The 20,365-nt window shown below is 41.3% G+C and overlaps 1 protein-coding gene across 2 annotated transcripts in view; it reads right to left on the reverse strand.

Moving 5' to 3' along the window:
* The window catches only part of LOC128694238 (delta(24)-sterol reductase-like), a 37,621-nt gene extending 20,100 nt beyond the window's left edge, over positions 1 to 17,521 (reverse strand). For both annotated transcript variants that reach the window (XM_070093566.1, XM_070093565.1), the window contains exons 1-2: positions 17,408 to 17,521; positions 4,829 to 4,967 (exon numbers count right to left, since the gene is read on the reverse strand). In XM_070093566.1, the coding sequence (XP_069949667.1) occupies positions 4,829 to 4,967; positions 17,408 to 17,451 (183 nt within the window). In that variant the 5' untranslated portion in view covers positions 17,452 to 17,521. The remainder of the gene's footprint in view (positions 1 to 4,828; positions 4,968 to 17,407) is intronic.
* Positions 17,522 to 20,365: the final 2,844 nt, after the last annotated feature.

Here is a 20,365-nt window from a genome sequence, read left to right on the forward strand (position 1 = left end):
ATAAGTTGTTTGTAAGCATGGCAACGCTTTTAAAGGGCGGAGTGGCTGTTTTAGTAAAGGAGACCAGTCCATTGCGAGTCATGGGGTGGGAGGAGGGGGGTGGGGGGAGGGTTGTTCGGGTGGATGGGTGGTGGGGGCAGAGTAGGGTATGTTTTGTGGGAGTTTATATGCCTGCGATTGGTAATGTAAGGATAAAATCAGATTTTGTTCGTGACGTTTTGTTATATTATCTCAGGGGTTTACCTGCCATAGCGATAATTGGAGGTGATTGGAATTGTGTGATTAGGCATGTAGACGTAGTACCTAGGGGGGCGGGGTGCGTGTTGGGTGTCTTAAGGGATGCTTTGTGCGATGTCGGGGTGGTAGATGTGGTTGGCAGGGGGGGGTATCAGGTTGAGCATACCTATGTACAGGGGAGTTATGAGGCAAGGTTGGATAGGATTTATGTGAGGCAGGGGATAGGAGTGGAGAGAGTTAGAACAGTAGACGTGGGTTTATCAGACCACAGAGCAGTGTTGGCTGACCTTAGGGTGGATGGTATTCCGAGAATATATCAGAGCTATTGGAAATTAAATGTGAGGCTTTTACAGGAGGAGGATCAAGGTCGGTCTTTTCAGTCATGGTGGAAAGGCTTTTGGGAGGCTAGGGATGAGGAGGTGGATTTGCTAGATTGGTGGGAGTTGCAGGCAAAGGTGAAAATTGTAGAATTTTTTAGGAAGAGGGGCAGGGAACGGGCACGCTGGAGGTTTGGATTGCAGAATTATTTAGAGGGTCAGTTGAATGATTGTTATGCGGGGGGGGGGGGGGTAGGGAGGGAGTGGAAGGAGATATGGGGGAACTTAGGAGTCGTTTAGTAGAGATGCATAATGAACGTTTTGATGCACTCAGGGTCAGGGCAGGATTGGAGGACGTACTAAAAGGTGATAAGCCAACCGGGTATGTTCTCAGAAAATTCAAGGACAGACAGTTGAGGAATACCGTGACGCATATTGTTGTGGAGGGTGGGGAGGGTTATGTGAGGGGACAGGGCCTCACTGACACAGATTCTATCAGTAGGTATGCTGATTATTGGTTTACGGAGAAATGGAAGAGAAGGGGAGGGGTGGGTGGGTTAGAAACATTTAGAGGGATGAGGGTTTCGCAGGGTATGGGGCAGGGGGATCGGGAGTTGGAGGGAGGCATTACGGGGGAAGAGGTGGGGGAAGTGGTGAATGGGTTGAGTCAGGGGAAGGCACCGGGAATAGATGGGTTATCTAATGATTTTTACAAAGCACATTGGGAGGTACTGAGGGAATGCCTAGTGGCGGTTCTGAATTATATGTTGAAATGGGGCAGAATGGCGCAAACACAGAGAACTGGGGTCGTTGTCTTGGTGCCAAAGAAGGGAGGAGAGGAGAAGGGTTTGGGAGATTATCGTCCGTTGTCGTTAATGTGTACGGATTACAAAATTTTTGCGAAGGTATTGGGGAACAGGTTAAAGAAGGTAATTGGGAGTAGCGTACATGGGGGTCAGTATGGGATTCCGGGACGGACTATGAAGAATGGGCACAGTGTGATAAGGGATTTTATAGAGAACTGTCAGGGAGGGGGCGTCCTTGGATTGGATTGGGCTCAGGCATATGACTGCGTGAAGAGGGACTTTTTGTGGGGCTGTTTGGAAAAATTGGGTTTTGGAGGGGGGGTCGTGAGGTGGGTGCACATTCTGTATGAGGGGGCTGTCATGAGGGTGCAGGTTAATGGTAAGCTGGGGGGGGCGGTGATGATGGAACAGGGATTAAGGCAGGGTTGCCCGCTGTCACAGTTGCTCTTTGCATGCGTGCAACATCCTTTCTTTGAGGCTGTGGACGACGCATTGCGGGAGGTGGGAGGGAAGTATGGGGGGCATAGTAGGTTATGTGGATGATACAACTGTGTTAGTTACGAGTGGGGAGGCTTTACGAAGGGTGGGAGAGGTCATTAGGAGTTTTGGGAATGTTTCAGGAATGGTAGTTAATTTAGCAAAGTCTAGGTTATTGGAAGTAGGAACATGGGTTGGGGGGAGATTGGGGGAGGAAATGGGATGGACGGTTTGTGACAGAATTAGGGTGTGTGGGATATGGTATATGAAGCAATTGCAGGAATGTAGGAGGATTAACTCAGAAGCAGTCACGAGTAGGGTTATAGGCAAGTTAAAAGGTTTGAGGGCCAGTGAAGTGGCGTTACAGCAGAGGGCGTTGGTAATTAACTCGGTGGTGTATAGTAAGGTCTGGGGTGTAGCGGAGGTGTTCCCTTTGGGGGTGCAGGATATACAGGAAATACAGAGGAGGGTGTTGAGGTTTGTGTGGGGGTTTGGGAGGGCCTGGTTGTCCAAAGATGTGGTCATGACGGAGGTGAAAAGGGGGGGACTAGGTTTGTTGGCCTTAGGGCCTAGGGTAATGGTATTATATATTAAGCAGAGGTATCTAAGGGTGGGGGGGAGGGGGGTGTTAGGGTGGATAGGGTGATGAGGGATGCTAGAAACTGGTGGAGTGGTAGGGATTTGAGAAAGTGTGAAGATGTAATAAGATTCATGTTGGCAGTGGGGCAGGTAAAAAGGTTGAAGGTAAACGCAGTGGTGGGTGTGGTGTGGGGAAGGGGTGTATTGCAGGGGGCCGCAGTATACCCCATGTATAACTGGAGGGTCATATGGAGGGAGTTCAGGAAGCTTAGGATACCAGCAAGGGTTAGGGAGTTGGTGTACCGTTTTCTAATGGGTGTGGTGGCATCTAAGTATATGTTGCATAAGATGGGGTTGGTTAGAGAGGCAACATGTTTATTCTGTGGGGAGGAGGAGACGGCATATCATGTGGTATATTTTTGTTCATCTTTGGAAGTGGTGAGAGTCTGGATGGCGGGGGTTATTAGGCTGTTGGGGGGGGGAGTTGGTCTTTTCTTAGATCGTTGTCGATGGATGTTAGTGGGGTAGCAAGTGAAGTGGGCAGGGCTTTGATGTATGTTATGGCAGATTATTTGCATGTTTCTTGGGGTATGAGGCAGATTTCAGGGCAGTTGAGGATAAAAGCGTTAGCAGCGTGGTTTTATAGGACAAGGTGTAGGAATAGGTTAATATATGGGGGGAAATGGGAATCAAGTTTTTCGATAGGTTATCGTAATTTTACTGTAGCACAGCTTCTAAGGGAACAGGGGGGGGGGCAAGGGTAGAGTCTCTTTTATTGTGAGGGGGGGGGGTGTAAGGTTAGGCTAGCAGTGTGGAAGGTGGTGTGAGGGTGAGATAGTGAGAGCATATATTTATGAAATGGTTATGTTCCTGCAGAGATATTTGATATTGGCGATCAGTACCTTGGATACATAGTCATACATGGAATGCCTTGCATTGCATATTTTGGTTGGGTATATTATTGCATTCACTATCGAGGAGAGGTGGCTTAAGTGGCTGTTATGGCTTTTTAGGTCAAGTAGTACTGAACACGTGCAAAAATGATATTGCCAGTGAATAGCAGTAATTCTTTTTATTAACATTGAGAAGGGTTTTAAAATATAAAATAAAGCAAGGAACACTGTAGTCAAGTACGTTAGTATAGAATGATGCTTATTTTGTAGTTTTAACATGTAGCTGCAAGTACTTTCCATATTGCCCTTGTGAATTAGCTTTTCTTTAGATATAATTAGTATACAAGTATTTCCTTTATAACGGTACTTCTTTATAGAAGAAGGATTGTAATATCTTTGCACACGTTAATGTGACGAATATGACTGTCAAGGATGTTTAATTGTGTTTCAGATAGGGAGATTAGGATTTTGTGTTCAGTCATTAACAAGTTTGATCTTAAGCTAGGAGTTAGTTAGTGGTAGGGGTGTACCTGTTTGGTATTTCATGAAGGGGTTTCTTTTTATTATTTGCCCCGTCCTTGTGAGGGGAGAACCCATTTGATATGTTTCAATGATAATTATAGTCTTGGTTTATATTAAATATTTACATAGGTTGTTTAAAGTTGAGGTAACATGAAGTGTATTCTTTAATTTTATGTGTAAAATCCATGTCATACAATGATGTTCTGACAGTTTGAATTTCTTTGTTGTTGTTTTATTATTATTGATATTAGATATTGTGGGTGTATTTTTGTTGTGGTTTATGCATAACCAAATTCTGTAATTCTCATTAAGGTTTAATGAGGTAAGGGCATACCGTGATTGTTAGGTTACTTAAGGGTTTTTCTCAAAACGGTGCATGCATATATTTTTTGTATGCACTGGCATTATTAATTATTGTTAAAAGGGGGTCTGGTAGGTCATGTTGTTGGATGTGTAAATGGTGGTAATACACCTACGGGTAACGGTTTATTTAAGTACTGGGATTGTGTGGTAGAGGAATTTTTGTTAATATCCAGTATAGTTCTTATTATTAATCACTTATACGTCCTTGTAAATACGTGTGATATTCTTTGGATTATATAGGTAGTATTTATGAATTTATTAAATCCACCTGTATGTTCGGGTGTGGGTTGCCTTCGTGTAGAACGTGGAATTGTTGTTTCATTTTTAATGGATAACATGTCTTAGTTTATGTAACGTATGCATAGCATACATTTAAATATGTATTGTGTTTTCTAAATAAAATATAAAAAAAATAATAATAATAACCATGTAAAGTAAAAGGACACAAGTGCAACTTATGTGACATTTTAGTGTGGCAACGTTTCGCTCTCCAGGAGCTTTGTCAAGCCGTTACGGCTTGACAAAGCCACAATAAAATGTCACATGAGTTGCACTTGTGTCCTTTTTACTGTACATATTGTCGATAATTCTACCACGTATTACAATAATAATCTTGTATTTGTCAGTAGCCAACCTGTCGTTGTACATCCTTGACTCTTATCTCGTGGTGTTCAGGAGCTGAATTAAGTTTGAAGATGATCCATGATCGTGTGTAGTAATACACATCAAAACACAGTGAAGCTGGAAGAAGGAAGAATACCACTACCACCCACCTGCAACACAAAAAAAATCAGGACAAGAAAATATTAGATAAAGAACATTCTGAAATCACTAAATGAGAAAATAGCATTTAAAAATTAAGGAATGACATGAGCGTAACGTGAAGAAATATTTTGATGGCTTAAATGTATTTATTTTTTATTTTTTTTTTTTTTGTAATTATAATGATTATTTTTTTATTTATTTTATTTAGAAATTTTAGCATACATACAGAGGTACAAAAAAATACAGGTAAGAGCAGCATGCCAAAGCCACTTATAAGCATAGCATTACGGGCTGGCTTAACATTAACTTAAGATTAACTAAGCAATGATGAAATCAGTGATAATACATTATTGTAAACAGATAACTATAAAGCACAAATGAGTATTACAAAGACAGGTCATATGGTTGCTTGCATTGTTGTACATTCAGTAGAATGGAGTATTCTGTTAGTGTATTTAAAAAATAATAAAGTTAGATTGGGTTTTAGGTTTAACATTTATGTGATATAATTGTGAGAAACATTTAAGATATACAATTTATAAGGTTCAGTTATTCAGTATTTATTTGGTTTTGAGTGAGTAAGTGAACTTTGAGAAGAGACTTGAATTTATAAACAGGTAGTGTTTCTTTTATATTTACAGGTAATGAATTCCAGATTTTAGGGCCTTTTATGTGGATTGAGTTTTTGCATAGCGTGAGATGGACACGAGGAACATCAAAGAGTGATCTGTGCCTTGTGTTATGGTCATGTGTTCTGTTGAGGTTGGCAAGGAGATGATTGAGGGGAGGGTTAATATCAGAGTTAAGTGTTCTATGTATGTAATAGGTGCAATAATAAGCATGGATGTTTTGTATGGTGAGTAGGTTTAGTGTATTGAATATTGGTGGAGTGTGTTGCCTGTAGTGAGAATTTGTTATCATTCTAACTGCAGCCTTTTGTTGGGTAATTAGTGGTCTGAGATGGTTAATTGTTGTTGAGCCCCATGCACAAATTCCATAGGTGAGATAGGGGTAAATAAGAGAGTGATAAAGGGCCAGGAGGGCTGACTGTGGAACATAGTACCGTATCTTCGATAGTATGCCTACAGTCTTGGAAATTTTCTTAGAAATTTGTTGTATATGTGTATGAAATTTGAGTCTATTATCAAGGTGGATTCCTAAGAATTTTCCCTCTGTTAGCTTTGTGATAGGTGATCCGTTTATCGTTATGTTAAGAGGTACATCTGTAGCTCTGTTACCAAACTGAATGAAGTAGGTTTTGTCAATGTTTAGTGTAAGTTTGTTAGTCCTCATCCAGGTAGATATTTTCTGTAATTCGGTGTTTACAGTATTGGCTAGCGTGACTGGGCTCGGGTGAGAGAAGACGTATGTAGTGTCATCTGCAAAAAGTGTGGGTTTGAGTAATTGCGAAGCATTTGGTAGGTCATTTATGTATAGGAGAAAGAGAAGAGGGCCAAGGACACTTCCCTGTGGGACACCAACTGTAATTGGTTGTGCGGAAGAGCTTGCCCCATTTGCGTACACATATTGGCTTCTGTTGCTGAGGTAAGACTTGAGGTAGTTGAGGGAGTGCCCTCTAATACCATAGTGTGACAATTTTACGTGGAGCAAGTCATGGTCAACTGTATCAAAAGCTTTACGTAAGTCAATGAAGATCCCCAGTGGGACTTCTTTTTTCTCTATTGCAGTGTATATATGTTCTAGCATGTGTATAATAGCATCATTAGTATTTTTATTAGGCCTGAATCCAAATTGGCAGGGGTTGAGAATGTTTTGGGAGATGAGGTAGGAGTAGATTCGTTTATGAATTAATTTTTCGAAGATTTTTGAGAGAGGGTGTAAATTGGATATTGGCCTATAGTTATTCAACTCTGTTTGGTCTCCTCCTTTATGGATCGGGGTGACCCTTGCTATTTTGAGAACTGTAGGGAAGGTGGAGGATTCAATGGATTTGTTAGTGTTGCAATGATTGGTGATAGTACTTGTGACGCTTTTTTGTATATAAAGGGTGGTAAGGTATTTAAATCTCCTGCCTTGTTTTTCAGTGCGTTGATAATAAGGGAGACTTCGTATGGGTTAGTCGGAGCTAGGAACAGTGTGTTCGGGTAGTTGCCAGTGAGGTAGTCATTTGGTGGGGTATCTGAGCTTGGGATTTTATTGGCAAGGTTTTGTCCTATAGTGGAGAAGAAATCATTGAGTCTGTTTGCTGTTTCTGTTGGTGGGAGTTGGGGTTCATCTGATTTTGCTAATTTTATTTCGCTATGTCGTGATATCTTTTTTGTTCCCAGAATTTCTGATAGGGTCTTCCAGGTCTTTTTTATATCACCTCGTAAGTTGGATAACCTGTTCTCATAATACAATTTTTTTGCCCTTCTTATCAGGCTGGTTAGGATTGACGAGTAACGTTTAGTTTGGTCTCTGGTTATGTGACCCATTCTGTACTGTTTTTCATATCGGTGTTTTGTATTTATGGATTTGAGAATGCTGGGTGTTAGCCAGGGACTGTTCAGTCTCTTAGCTGTCATCTGTTTAGTTTTTTTTTAGGGCAGTGCTTGTTATAGAGGTATTGGGTCTTTTTTAGAAAATTATTAAAACATTCGTCAATATCTGTATAGATTTCTAGCTCAGTGTGCCAATCAATGTTTGTTATGGTGGCCCGGTGGCCTGGTGGCTAAAGCTCCCGCTTCACACACGGAGGGCCCAGGTTCGATTCCCGGCGGGTGGAAACATTCGACACATTTCCTTACACCTGTTGTCCTGTTCACCTAGCAGCAAATAGGTACCTGGGTGTTAGTCGACTGGTGTGGGTCGCATCCTGGGGGACAAGATTAAGGACCCCAATGGAAATAAGTTAGACAGTCCTCGATGACGCACTGACTTTCTTGGGTTATCCTGGGTGGCTAACCCTCCGGGGTTAAAAATCCGAACGAAATCTCTCTCTCTACTGCTGTTGTGAAGTTATTAATGGCTGCCTCATTGTGAAGTCTGAAGGTGACTTTAGTAGTGTCTTGGGGTATTTTACCAAGAGTTGTTATGAGGAATGATAATTATAGTTTGAATAGTTTGGTCTAATACATATACCAAATATATTGGAATGTTATTAGAAACAGTACTCCATTCTGTGTATTGTCAAAAAATGGTTATTAATTTAAGAAATTAAGACTAGAAAAAAAACTAAATTTATATATACAAATTTGTGTATGTATGACCATAGTAGGTTTAGTGTTTTATTTTAATAATAATAATAATAATAATAATAATAATGTTCCTTCTCCCTGTCTCACACAAAAAAATAATAATAAATAAATAAGTAAACTTAAAACTTTCCGTATTATTATTTTCTTGCTTTACCTAATCAATTATTTCACATCAAGGAAGGTAACCCAAAATTTCACATCAAGGAAGGTAACCCAAAATTTCACATCAAGGAAGGTAACCCAAAATTTCACATCAAGGAAGGTAACCCAAAATTTCACATCAAGGAAGGTAACCCAAAATTTCACATCAAGGAAGGTAACCCAAAATTTCACATCAAGGAAGGTAACCCAAAATTTCACATCAAGGAAGGTAACCCAAAATTTCACATCAAGGAAGGTAACCCAAAATTTCACATCAAGGAAGGTAACCCAAAATTTCACATCAAGGAAGGTAACCCAAAATTTCACATCAAGGAAGGTAACCCAAAATTTCACATCAAGGAAGGTAACCCAAAATTTCACATCAAGGAAGGTAACCCAAAATTTCACATCAAGGAAGGTAACCCAAAATTTCACATCAAGGAAGGTAACCCAAAATTTCACATCAAGGAAGGTAACCCAAAATTTCACATCAAGGAAGGTAACCCAAAATTTCACATCAAGGAAGGTAACCCAAAATTTCACATCAAGGAAGGTAACCCAAAATTTCACATCAAGGAAGGTAACCCAAAATTTCACATCAAGGAAGGTAACCCAAAATTTCACATCAAGGAAGGTAACCCAAAATTTCACATCAAGGAAGGTAACCCAAAATTTCACATCAAGAAAGGTAACCCAAAATTTCACGTCAAGGAAGGTAACCCAAAATTTCACGTCAAGGAAGGTAACCCAAAATTTCACATCAAGGAAGGTAACCCAAAATTTCACATCAAGGAAGGTAACCCAAAATTTCACATCAAGGAAGGTAACCCAAAATTTCACGTCAAGGAAGGTAACCCAAAATTTCACGTCAAGGAAGGTAACCCAAAATTTCACATCAAGGAAGGTAACCCAAAATTTCACGTCAAGGAAGGTAACCCAAAATTTCACGTCAAGGAAGGTAACCCAAAATTTCACATCAAGGAAGGTAACCCAAAATTTCACATCAAGGAAGGTAACCCAAAATTTCACGTCAAGGAACGTAACCCAAAATTTCACATCAAGGAAGGTAACCCAAAATTTCACATCAAGGAAGGTAACGCAAAATTTCACGTCAAGGAAGGTAACCCAAAATTTCACATCAAGGAAGGTAACCCAAAATTTCACATCAAGGAAGGTAACCCAAAATTTCACATCAAGGAAGGTAACCCAAAATTTCACGTCAAGGAAGGTAACCCAAAATTTCACGTCAAGGAAGGTAACCCAAAATTTCACATCAAGGAAGGTAACCCAAAATTTCACGTCAAGGAAGGTAACCCAAAATTTCACGTCAAGGAAGGTAACCCAAAATTTCACATCAAGGAAGGTAACCCAAAATTTCACATCAAGGAAGGTAACCCAAAATTTCACGTCAAGGAAGTTAACCCAAAATTTCACATCAAGGAAGGTAACCCAAAATTTCACATCAAGGAAGGTAACCCAAAATTTCACATCAAGGAAGGTAACCCAAAATTTCACATCAAGGAAGGTAACCCAAAATTTCACATCAAGGAAGGTAACCCAAAATTTCACATCAAGGAAGGTAACCCAAAATTTCACATCAAGGAAGGTAACCCAAAATTTCACATCAAGAAAGGTAACCCAAAATTTCACGTCAAGGAAGGTAACCCAAAATTTCACGTCAAGGAAGGTAACCCAAAATTTCACATCAAGGAAGGTAACCCAAAATTTCACATCAAGGAAGGTAACCCAAAATTTCACATCAAGGAAGGTAACCCAAAATTTCACGTCAAGGAAGGTAACCCAAAATTTCACGTCAAGGAAGGTAACCCAAAATTTCACATCAAGGAAGGTAACCCAAAATTTCACGTCAAGGAAGGTAACCCAAAATTTCACGTCAAGGAAGGTAACCCAAAATTTCACATCAAGGAAGGTAACCCAAAATTTCACATCAAGGAAGGTAACCCAAAATTTCACGTCAAGGAACGTAACCCAAAATTTCACATCAAGGAAGGTAACCCAAAATTTCACATCAAGGAAGGTAACCCAAAATTTCACGTCAAGGAAGGTAACCCAAAATTTCACATCAAGGAAGGTAACCCAAAATTTCACATCAAGGAAGGTAACCCAAAATTTCACATCAAGGAAGGTAACCCAAAATTTCACGTCAAGGAAGGTAACCCAAAATTTCACGTCAAGGAAGGTAACCCAAAATTTCACATCAAGGAAGGTAACCCAAAATTTCACGTCAAGGAAGGTAACCCAAAATTTCACGTCAAGGAAGGTAACCCAAAATTTCACATCAAGGAAGGTAACCCAAAATTTCACATCAAGGAAGGTAACCCAAAATTTCACGTCAAGGAAGTTAACCCAAAATTTCACATCAAGGAAGGTAACCCAAAATTTCACATCAAGGAAGGTAACCCAAAATTTCACGTCAAGGAAGGTAACCCAAAATTTCACATCAAGGAAGGTAACCCAAAATTTCACATCAAGGAAGGTAACCCAAAATTTCACATCAAGGAAGGTAACCCAAAATTTCACATCAAGGAAGGTAACCCAAAATTTCACATCAAGGAAGGTAACCCAAAATTTCACATCAAGGAAGGTAACCCAAAATTTCACATCAAGGAAGGTAACCCAAAATTTCACATCAAGGAAGGTAACCCAAAATTTCACATCAAGGAAGGTAACCCAAAATTTCACGTCAAGGAAGGTAACCCAAAATTTCACATCAAGGAAGGTAACCCAAAATTTCACATCAAGGAAGGTAACCCAAAATTTCACATCAAGGAAGGTAACCCAAAATTTCACATCAAGGAAGGTAACCGAAAATTTCACGTCAAGGAAGGTAACCCAAAATTTCACGTCAAGGAAGGTAACCTAAAATTTCACGTCAAGGAAGGTAACCCAAAATTTCACATCAAGGAAGGTAACCCAAAATTTCACATCAAGGAAGGTAACCCAAAATTTCACGTCAAGGAAGGTAACCCAAAATTTCACGTCAAGAAAGGTAACCCAAAATTTCACATCAAGGAAGGTAACCCAAAATTTCACATCAAGGAAGGTAACCCAAAATTTCACATCAAGGAAGGTAACCCAAAATTTCACATCAAGGAAGGTAACCCAAAATTTCACATCAAGGAAGGTAACCCAAAATTTCACATCAAGGAAGGTAACCCAAAATTTCACATCAAGGAAGGTAACCCAAAATTTCACATCAAGGAAGGTAGCCCAAAATTTCACATCAAGGAAGGTAACCCAAAATTTCACATCAAGGAAGGTAGCCCAAAATTTCACATCAAGGAAGGTAACCCAAAATTTCACATCAAGGAAGGTAACCCAAAATTTCACATCAAGGAAGGTAATGTTCGCGGCTTTCACTGAGACCCACATAAAGGATCACTTGGACAACGAAATATGGATCCTGGGTTACAACCTATACAGATGTGACAGAGTGAACAGGCAAAAGGATGGGGGGTTGGCCTGTACATTGCAGAGTCACTTGTTTGCACAGAACTGCTTAATGCCTCAAATGATGTAGTGGAAGTTTTAGCAGTAAAGGTCAAGAACCAAAACCTAGTCATTGTGGTAGTCTACAAGCCTCCGGATGCAACATCCCAGCAATTCCAGGAACAGCTGTTAAAAATTGACCACTGTCTGGAAAATCTTCCAGCTCCTGCACCCAACATCTTGCTCCTGGGGGATTTCAACTTAAGGCACCTAAAATGGAGGAATATAGCAAATAATATTGTTGCAGTAATAACACCAGGAGGCAGCTCTGATGAAAACTCACACTCACACGAGCTTTTAAATCTTTGCACAAAATTCAATTTACACCAGCAAATAATAGAGCCTACACTAGAATACACTAGACCTCATCTTCACTAACAATGATGATCTGATAAGAAATGTCACCATATCAAAAACAATATACTCAGATCACAACATAATTGAGGTTCAGAAATGTATGCGTGGAGCCCCAGACCGACATAATGAGACTAGTCACGAGGGAACATTCACCAAATTCAACTTCAATAACAAACACATAAAGTGGGACCAAGTAAACCAAGTCCTAACCGATATAAGCTGGGAAGATATACTAAGCAACACAGACCCCAACGTATGCCTAGAACAGATTAACTTGGTGGCACTCGATGTATGCACAAGGCTTATTCCTCTAAGAAAAAGGAGGAGTAGATGTAAAATAGAAAGAGACAGGCGCTCCCTTTACAGGCGACGGAAAAGAATAACAGAGCGGCTAAAAGAGGTCAATATATCTGAAATGCGTAGGGAGACACTGGTCAGAGAAATAGCAAGCATCGAACTCAAGCTAAAGGAATCTTATAGGAGTCAGGAATCGCGGGAAGAACTAAAAGCCATAAATGAAATCGAAAGAAACCCAAAGTATTTCTTCTCCTATGCCAAATCAAAGTCGAGAACAACATCCAGTATTGGGCCCCTACTTAAACAAGATGGGTCCTACACAGATGACAGCAAGGAAATGAGTGAGCTACTCAAGTCCCAGTATGACTCAGTTTTTAGCAAGCCGCTAACCAGACTGAGAGTCGAAGATCAAAATGAATTTTTTATGAGAGAGCCACAAAATTTGGTTAACACAAGCCTATCCGATGTTATCCTGACGCCAAATGACTTCGAACAGGCGATAAATGACATGCCCATGCACTCTGCCCCAGGGCCAGACTCATGGAACTCCGTGTTCATCAAGAACTGCAAGAAGCCCCTATCACGAGCCTTTTCCATCCTATGGAGAGGGAGCATGGACACGGGGGTCGTCCCACAGTTACTAAAAACAACAGACATAGCCCCACTCCACAAAGGGGGCAGTAAAGCAACAGCAAAGAACTACAGACCGATAGCACTAACATCCCATATCATAAAAATCTTTGAAAGGGTCCTAAGAAGCAAGATCACCACCTATCTAGAAACCCATCAGTTACACAACCCAGGGCAACATGGGTTTAGAACAGGTCGCTCCTGTCTGTCTCAACTATTGGATCACTACGACAAGGTCCTAAATGCACTAGAAGATAAAAAGAATGCAGATGTAATATATACAGACTGCAAAAGCCTTCGACAAGTGTGACCATGGCGTAATAGCGCACAAAATGCGTGCTAAAGGGATAACAGGAAAAGTCGGTCGATGGATCTATAATTTCCTCACTAACAGAACACAGAGAGTAGTTGTCAACAGAGTAAAGTCCGAGGCAGCTACGGTGAAAAGCTCTGTTCCACAAGGCACAGTACTCGCTCCCATCTTGTTCCTCATCCTCATGATGAGAGTAAGACACATGTCGGTATTATATACCATTCGTACACTCCTCATCCTCATATCCGACACAGACAAGGATGTCAGCCACAGCACCGTGTCTTCCTTTGCAGATGACACCCGAATCTGCATGACAGTGTCTTCCATTGCAGACACTGCAAGGCTCCAGGCGGACATCAACCGAATCTTTCAGTGGGCTGCAGAAAACAATATGAAGTTCAACGATGAGAAATTTCAATTACTCAGATATGGTAAACACGAGGAAATTAAATCTTCATCAGAGTACAAAACAAATTCTGGCCACAAAATAGAGCGAAACACCAACGTCAAAGACCTGGGAGTGATCATGTCGGAGGATCTCACCTTCAAGGACCATAACATTATATCAATTGCATCTGCTAGAAAAATGACAGGATGGATAATGAGAACCTTCAAAACTAGGGAGGCCAAGCCCATGATGACACTCTTCAGGTCACTTGTTCTATCTAGGCTGGAATATTGCTGCACACTAACAGCACTTTTCAAGGCAGGTGAAATTGCTGACCTAGAAAATGTACAGAGAACCTTCACGGCGCGCATAACGGAGATAAAACGCCTCAATTACTGGGAGCGCTTGAGGTTCCTGAACCTGTATTCCCTGGAACGCAGGCGGGAGAGATACATGTTTATATACACCTGGAAAATCCTAGAGGGACTATTACCGAACTTGCACACGAAAATCACTCGCTACGAAAGCAAAAGACTTGGCAGACGATGCAACATCCCCCCAATGAAAAGCAGGGGTGTCACTAGCACGTTAAGAGACCATACAATAAGTGTCAGGGGCCCGAGACTGTTCAACTGCCTCCCAGCATACATAAGGGGGATTACCAACAGACCCCTGGCAGTCTTCAAGCTGGCACTGGACAAGCACCTAAAGTCGGTTCCTGACCAGCCGGGCTGTGGCTCGTACGTTGGTTTGCGTGCAGCCAGCAGCAACAGCCTGGTTGATCAGGCTCTGATCTACCAGGAGGCCTGGTCACAGACCGGGCCGCGGGGGCGTTGACCCCCGGAATTCTCTCCAGGTAAACTCCAGGTAACCCAAAATTTCACATCAAGGAAGGTAACCATCGCTTCGCACACAATGTGGTTTATTTAATCTTGATAATTAAAAAAAAAAACACTTTCGCCCTTACGGTCTTTACAGATTGATGATAAACCAAAGCTTAGTTTTTTGTGACTTATTAATGTGCACTCGAGTAGGGCTAATTCCCCCATTCTTCACCACAAGTAGGCATAATTACCTTCATTCTGCACTCGAGTTGCTGTATAGCCCTTGTGGCTTAGCGCTTCTTTTTTATTATAATAATAATCTGCACTCGAGTAGTCCTAATTCCTTTACACTACAATTTGTTCATGATTGCAGCCATGTATAAACGTAAGTAACCATTCTTACAGTATTCATTACCTTCGTAACTTGTGAGTTCATTACCTTGTACCTAGTTCAGCCATCCAAACTTTGGGGCCCAGTCCCTGGATCCATTACGTACCTCTGTAATCTGTAAATACCTTTGTAAATTGTCATGATTGTGACTAGACCTACCCGGAGTTCATTACCTTTGTAATTTGTGAGTTCGTTACCTTTGTAAATTGTGAATTCATTACCTCTGTAACTTGCTCAGCTATCAAAACTTTGGAGTCCAGTCCCTGGACCAATTATGTACCTCTGTAATCTTTTGACTACCGCCCACAGGATGGGTATGGGGTGCATAATAAACATATTAAACTAACTTCACTTCAGTAGGCCTAATCCTCATCATTCTCTACTCGAGTAGGCCTAAATCCCTTCAACCTTCACTCAAATGTACCTAATTCCTTTCATTCAAGTAGGCTTAATTCCCTTCATTTATTAGAGTAGTAGGCCTCCTTACAACACAAACCTTCATAAATAAAATTATGCCACAAAGAGGTTAAAAGCGACTTAATAAGTCACTCTGACTTTGTTGAGTTACCCCAGGTTCTCCCCTCAAGGAAGGTTCCTTGATGTTGGTGAGGGGCTCTTGATTTAGGGAATTGGATCTGTGCTCCAGTTCCCCGAATTGAGCCTGAATGCCTTCCACATCCTCCCCCCCCCCCAGGCGCTGTATAATCCTACGGGTTTAGCGCTTCCCCTTGATTATAATAATAATAATATCCCAGGTTCTCTACACATATACTACTATGTATGATAATCTATGTAACTGTATTTGTATACGTCAGTAATAGTAGCAGGCAACCCCCCCCCCTGATCCTCCTCTCAGGTTCTTTACATTTATTCTTAACTATTGTTCTATTCAGGTTCACTTTACATTTTTTTTTTATAAAGCGATGCACAATAATGCAGGAAAATATATTTTGTTGGCTTACCGGTAGTGAACCGGTATATACCTGGAGTATACCTGGAGAGGGTTTTGGGGGTCAGCGCCCCCGAGGCCTGGTCTCAGACCAGGCCTCGTAAACCATAGAACTCTGAAGTAAATTAATTTCCTCTAAATTACAACAGCTTCCCCTCACTTAGATTAGGTTAGGTAAGGTTTGTCAGTCACTCTGACTTTTTTGGGTTATCCTAGGTTCTACACATATGCTGCTATGTATGATAATTCTATGTAACTGTATTTGTGTATACCTGAATAAACTTACTTACTTACTTACTTACTTACTAGTTTCCTGAAACGGGTCTTACATGATAACCCGCCTTTGGAGCTTTGGTCAACTGACCGAGGCCTTCCGCTGGCTTACCGGTCCACCCCTTTAAAAATAATGGTCATTTATAACCATTATTATATTAAATTAATAATTTTCCCTCATTATTATTATTATTATTAAAGATTAGCCGGTATTCTCCCGGCCCGGGCCTTTTCCAAGTGGTGGCCCGGCCTTGGCTCCCTCTTTAGGGAGTGTCTGAGACCTAAGTCTCCCATGGGAGGAGGCACAAGTACCTCCTCATCTTTGGGACCAACTGTCCCCAGGCCTAGCCACAAGCTAGGCCTCTCTGGTCTGCCATCCCCGCCCCAAGGGGGCAAATGGGAATGACAGTCTTATGAGCTAAAGGCTCGGGCTCAGGCACCTACCCTACCCTAGAAGGGTTAGGCATGGTGTCGATCGATTTTTCCCTCAATCAACTCTTTACAATATATAAGGAATTTATAGGTAATATAAATTTTCATTCGACTTTATACTTTTCAAAAAGTCGCATAAGATATATTATTTCAATTCTTGCACACAGATTACAGGAAAATTATCAAAAATTTTCACAATTATCAATACTTTGGAGGCCAGTCCCTGGACCCATTATGTGCCTCTCTAATTTTTTTACTACAGCCCACGGGATGGGTATGTGATGCATATTAAGATAATATTTTTTCGCATTTTTGACCATCCAGGATAGCCCTGGAAAGTATGTGCGTCATCGAGGACTGTGTCTTATTTCCATTGTGGTCCTTTAATCTTGTCCCCCAGGATGCGACCTACACCAGTTGACTAACACCCAGGTACCTACTTAATGCTGGGTAAACAGGAACAGCAGGTGTAAGGAAACATGCCCAACATTTCCACCCGTGCTGGGGACTGAACCACGGACACTCAGTTTGTGAGGCGAGTGCGTTACCAACCGAGCCATTTACCGGTAGTGGAGTAGTGTATACCCTTAAATATACTTTTGAGTGGACTTGATGGTAATAAAGCAGTATATTATACTCTGAAATAAACACAGTAATCCGGTTAAATAGACTCTGAGCAGACTTACCGGTAATGAAGCAGTGTGTATTCAGAACTAAACACAATAATAGACTTTGAGTAGACTTACCGGTAATGAAGCAGTATATATTCCAGCCACTCGGTAGATGCCATGGCTGTATATTATGTTCTCAAGAGGATATTCTCTGCCTCACCGTCCTTGGGTCGTCCCAGACCGTAGCTGCCATCCTCCACTACAATATTTTCTTTCTACTTTCCACTTGTGTTTAAGGTCACAACGAAACATGAATTGGGCGTTTTTATTAAATAGCATAGGTTGTGTGCTGATGCTGCAATAGTACATATGTTGCCTTAAATGGGAGACCTATTAGATTACAATTGAAAATGGTCAAGCAAGTAACCCTAGTATCTATATTGGTGTATTTAGCCGGCATCTGTGCTTATCAGATTTGTTCTTTGTCCTGAGTCCCAACTGAGAAGATTGTTGTCAAGCTCATGATGTTAGAACAGTAGTAGTAGTTAGTGCTAGTAGTAGTTAGTGCTAGTAGTAGTTAGTGCTAGTAGTAGTAGTTAGTGCTAGTAGTAGTAGTTAGTGACAGTAGTAGTAGTGCTAGTAGTTTACCTGGAGTTTACCTGGAGAGAGTTTCGGGGGTCAACGCCCCCGCGGCCCGGTCTGTGACCAGGCCTCCTGGTGGATCAGCGCCTGATCAACCAGGCTGTTGCTGCTGGCTGCACGCAAACCAACGTACGAGCCACAGCCCGGCTGATCAGGAACTGCCTTTAGGTGCTTGTCCAGTGCCAGCTTGAAGACTGCCAGGGGTCTGTTGGTAATCCCCCTTATGTGTGCTGGGAGGCAGTTGAACAGTCTCGGTCCCCTGACACTTATTGTATGGTCTCTTAACGTGCTAGTGACACCCCTGCTTTTCATTGGGGGGATGGTGCATCGTCTGCCAAGTCTTTTGCTTTCGTAGTGAGTGATTTTCGTGTGCAAGTTCGGTACTAGTCCCTCTAGGATTTTCCAGGTGTATATAATCATGTATCTCTCCCTCCTGCGTTCCAGGGAATACAGGTTTAGAAACCTCAAGCGCTCCCAGTAATTGAGGTGTTTTATCTCCGTTATGCGCGCCGTGAAAGTTCTCTGTACATTTTCTAGGTCGGCAATTTCACCTGCCTTGAAAGGTGCTGTTAGAGTGCAGCAATATTCCAGCCTAGATAGAACAAGTGACCTGAAGAGTGTCATCATGGGCTTGGCCTCCCTAGTTTTGAAGGTTCTCATTATCCATCCTGTCATTTTTCTAGCAGATGCGATTGATACAATGTTATGGTCCTTGAAGGTGAGATCCTCCGACATAATCACTCCCAGGTCTTTGACGTTGGTGTTTCGCTCTATTTTGTGGCCAGAATTTGTTTTGTACTCTGATGAAGATTTAATTTCCTCATGTTTACCATATCTGAGTAATTGAAATTTCTCATCGTTGAACTTCATATTGTTTTCTGCAGCCCACTGAAAGATTTGGTTGATGTCCGCCTGGAGCCTTGCAGTGTCTGCAATGGAAGACACTGTCATGCAGATTCGGGTGTCATCTGCAAAGGAAGACACGGTGCTGTGGCTGACATCCTTGTCTATGTCGGATATGAGGATGAGGAACAAGATGGGAGCTAGTACTGTGCCTTGTGGAACAGAGCTTTTCACCGTAGCTGCCTCGGACTTTACTCTGTTGACGACTAGTTGACGACTGGTAGTAGTAGTTAGTGACAGAAGTAGTAGTTAGTGCTAGTAGTAGTAGTTAGTGACAGTAGTAGTAGTTAGTGCTAGTAGCAGTAGTTAGTGACAGTAGTAGTTAGTGCTAGTAGTAGTAGTTAGTGACAGTAGTAGTAGTGCTAGTAGTAGTAGTTAGTAGTAGTAGTAACAGTAGTAGTAGTTAGTGCTAGTAGTAGTAGTGCTAGTAGTAGTAGTTAGTGACAGTAGTAACAGTAACTTTATGCAGGTACAGGTACATATAAATACAGTTACATAAATTATCATACATAGCAGCATATGTGTGGATTACCTATTATAACGCAAAAAATCAGGCAAAGTGACTTACTTCCAATTGATTTCCTTGTAATATCACATTATTTAAACCTTAAAAGTTAAAACAGCTAAATAACTCAACTGTGTGAAAAGTAGGTACAATAAAAGAAGATATACTAGGAATAGGGTAAACTGAGTTATTTACATTAACATTAAAGAGAGGACCAGCTCACAGTAATAGATACATGAATATTACAGTAATAGGTACTTGTACGTCAACTATACAAGAAATCACTCTCCTCCCTTTCTGTAGCTTCATTCATTAAGCACCTGACTCATGCTAGGACAGTCTTTGACATGTGCAGGCAGTCCGCTCCACTCTTTTATTGCTGTACAATAAAAGGTGTTTGAAGCTTGTGTTCCCTTCCCCTGGTACTATGACTGTTTTGGTTCCCTGACTTGACAAACTTGCCAGCAACATATTCTGGACTCTGCATGTGAACAATTTTATAAACATGATTAAACTTCAGTTGTTTTACTCTGTCTTCAACATTCAGCATATCCAGTTGTTGTAATTCATCCTGGCCTACATGATCTCTTGGACCCAGGTCCATAATGACCCCTCAAGGGAAGGCTCCTTTACGCTGGTGAGGGGCTCTTGATCTAAGGAATTGGATCTGTGCTCCAGTTCCTTGAATTGAACCTGAATGCCTTCCATCCCCCCCGGCACGATATAATCCCTACAGGTTTAGCGCTCCCCCATAGTAATAAGGCCCATGATGTATCCCACCATTTTGTTCTGGATGATTTGTAGTCTGTTTTTTTTTTTTGTTGAGGTAGATTAATAGTAGTAGTTAGTAACAGTAGTGGGTAATAGTAGTAGTTCCCCAATCCCGTGACCAAGAAAGTAGTGTTTCAATACGGGTTTATGCTGCTATGTATGATAATTCTATGTAACTGTATTTGTGTATACCTGAATAAACTTACTTACTAAACAAGAACATGTGTAAGTGGACCTCAGCCCTGGCCTTGGTGAAGTACAATGGTGTTGTT

Source organism: Cherax quadricarinatus, chromosome 43 (genome assembly GCF_038502225.1).
Source record: "Cherax quadricarinatus isolate ZL_2023a chromosome 43, ASM3850222v1, whole genome shotgun sequence".
Taxonomy (NCBI): Eukaryota; Metazoa; Arthropoda; class Malacostraca; order Decapoda; family Parastacidae; genus Cherax; species Cherax quadricarinatus.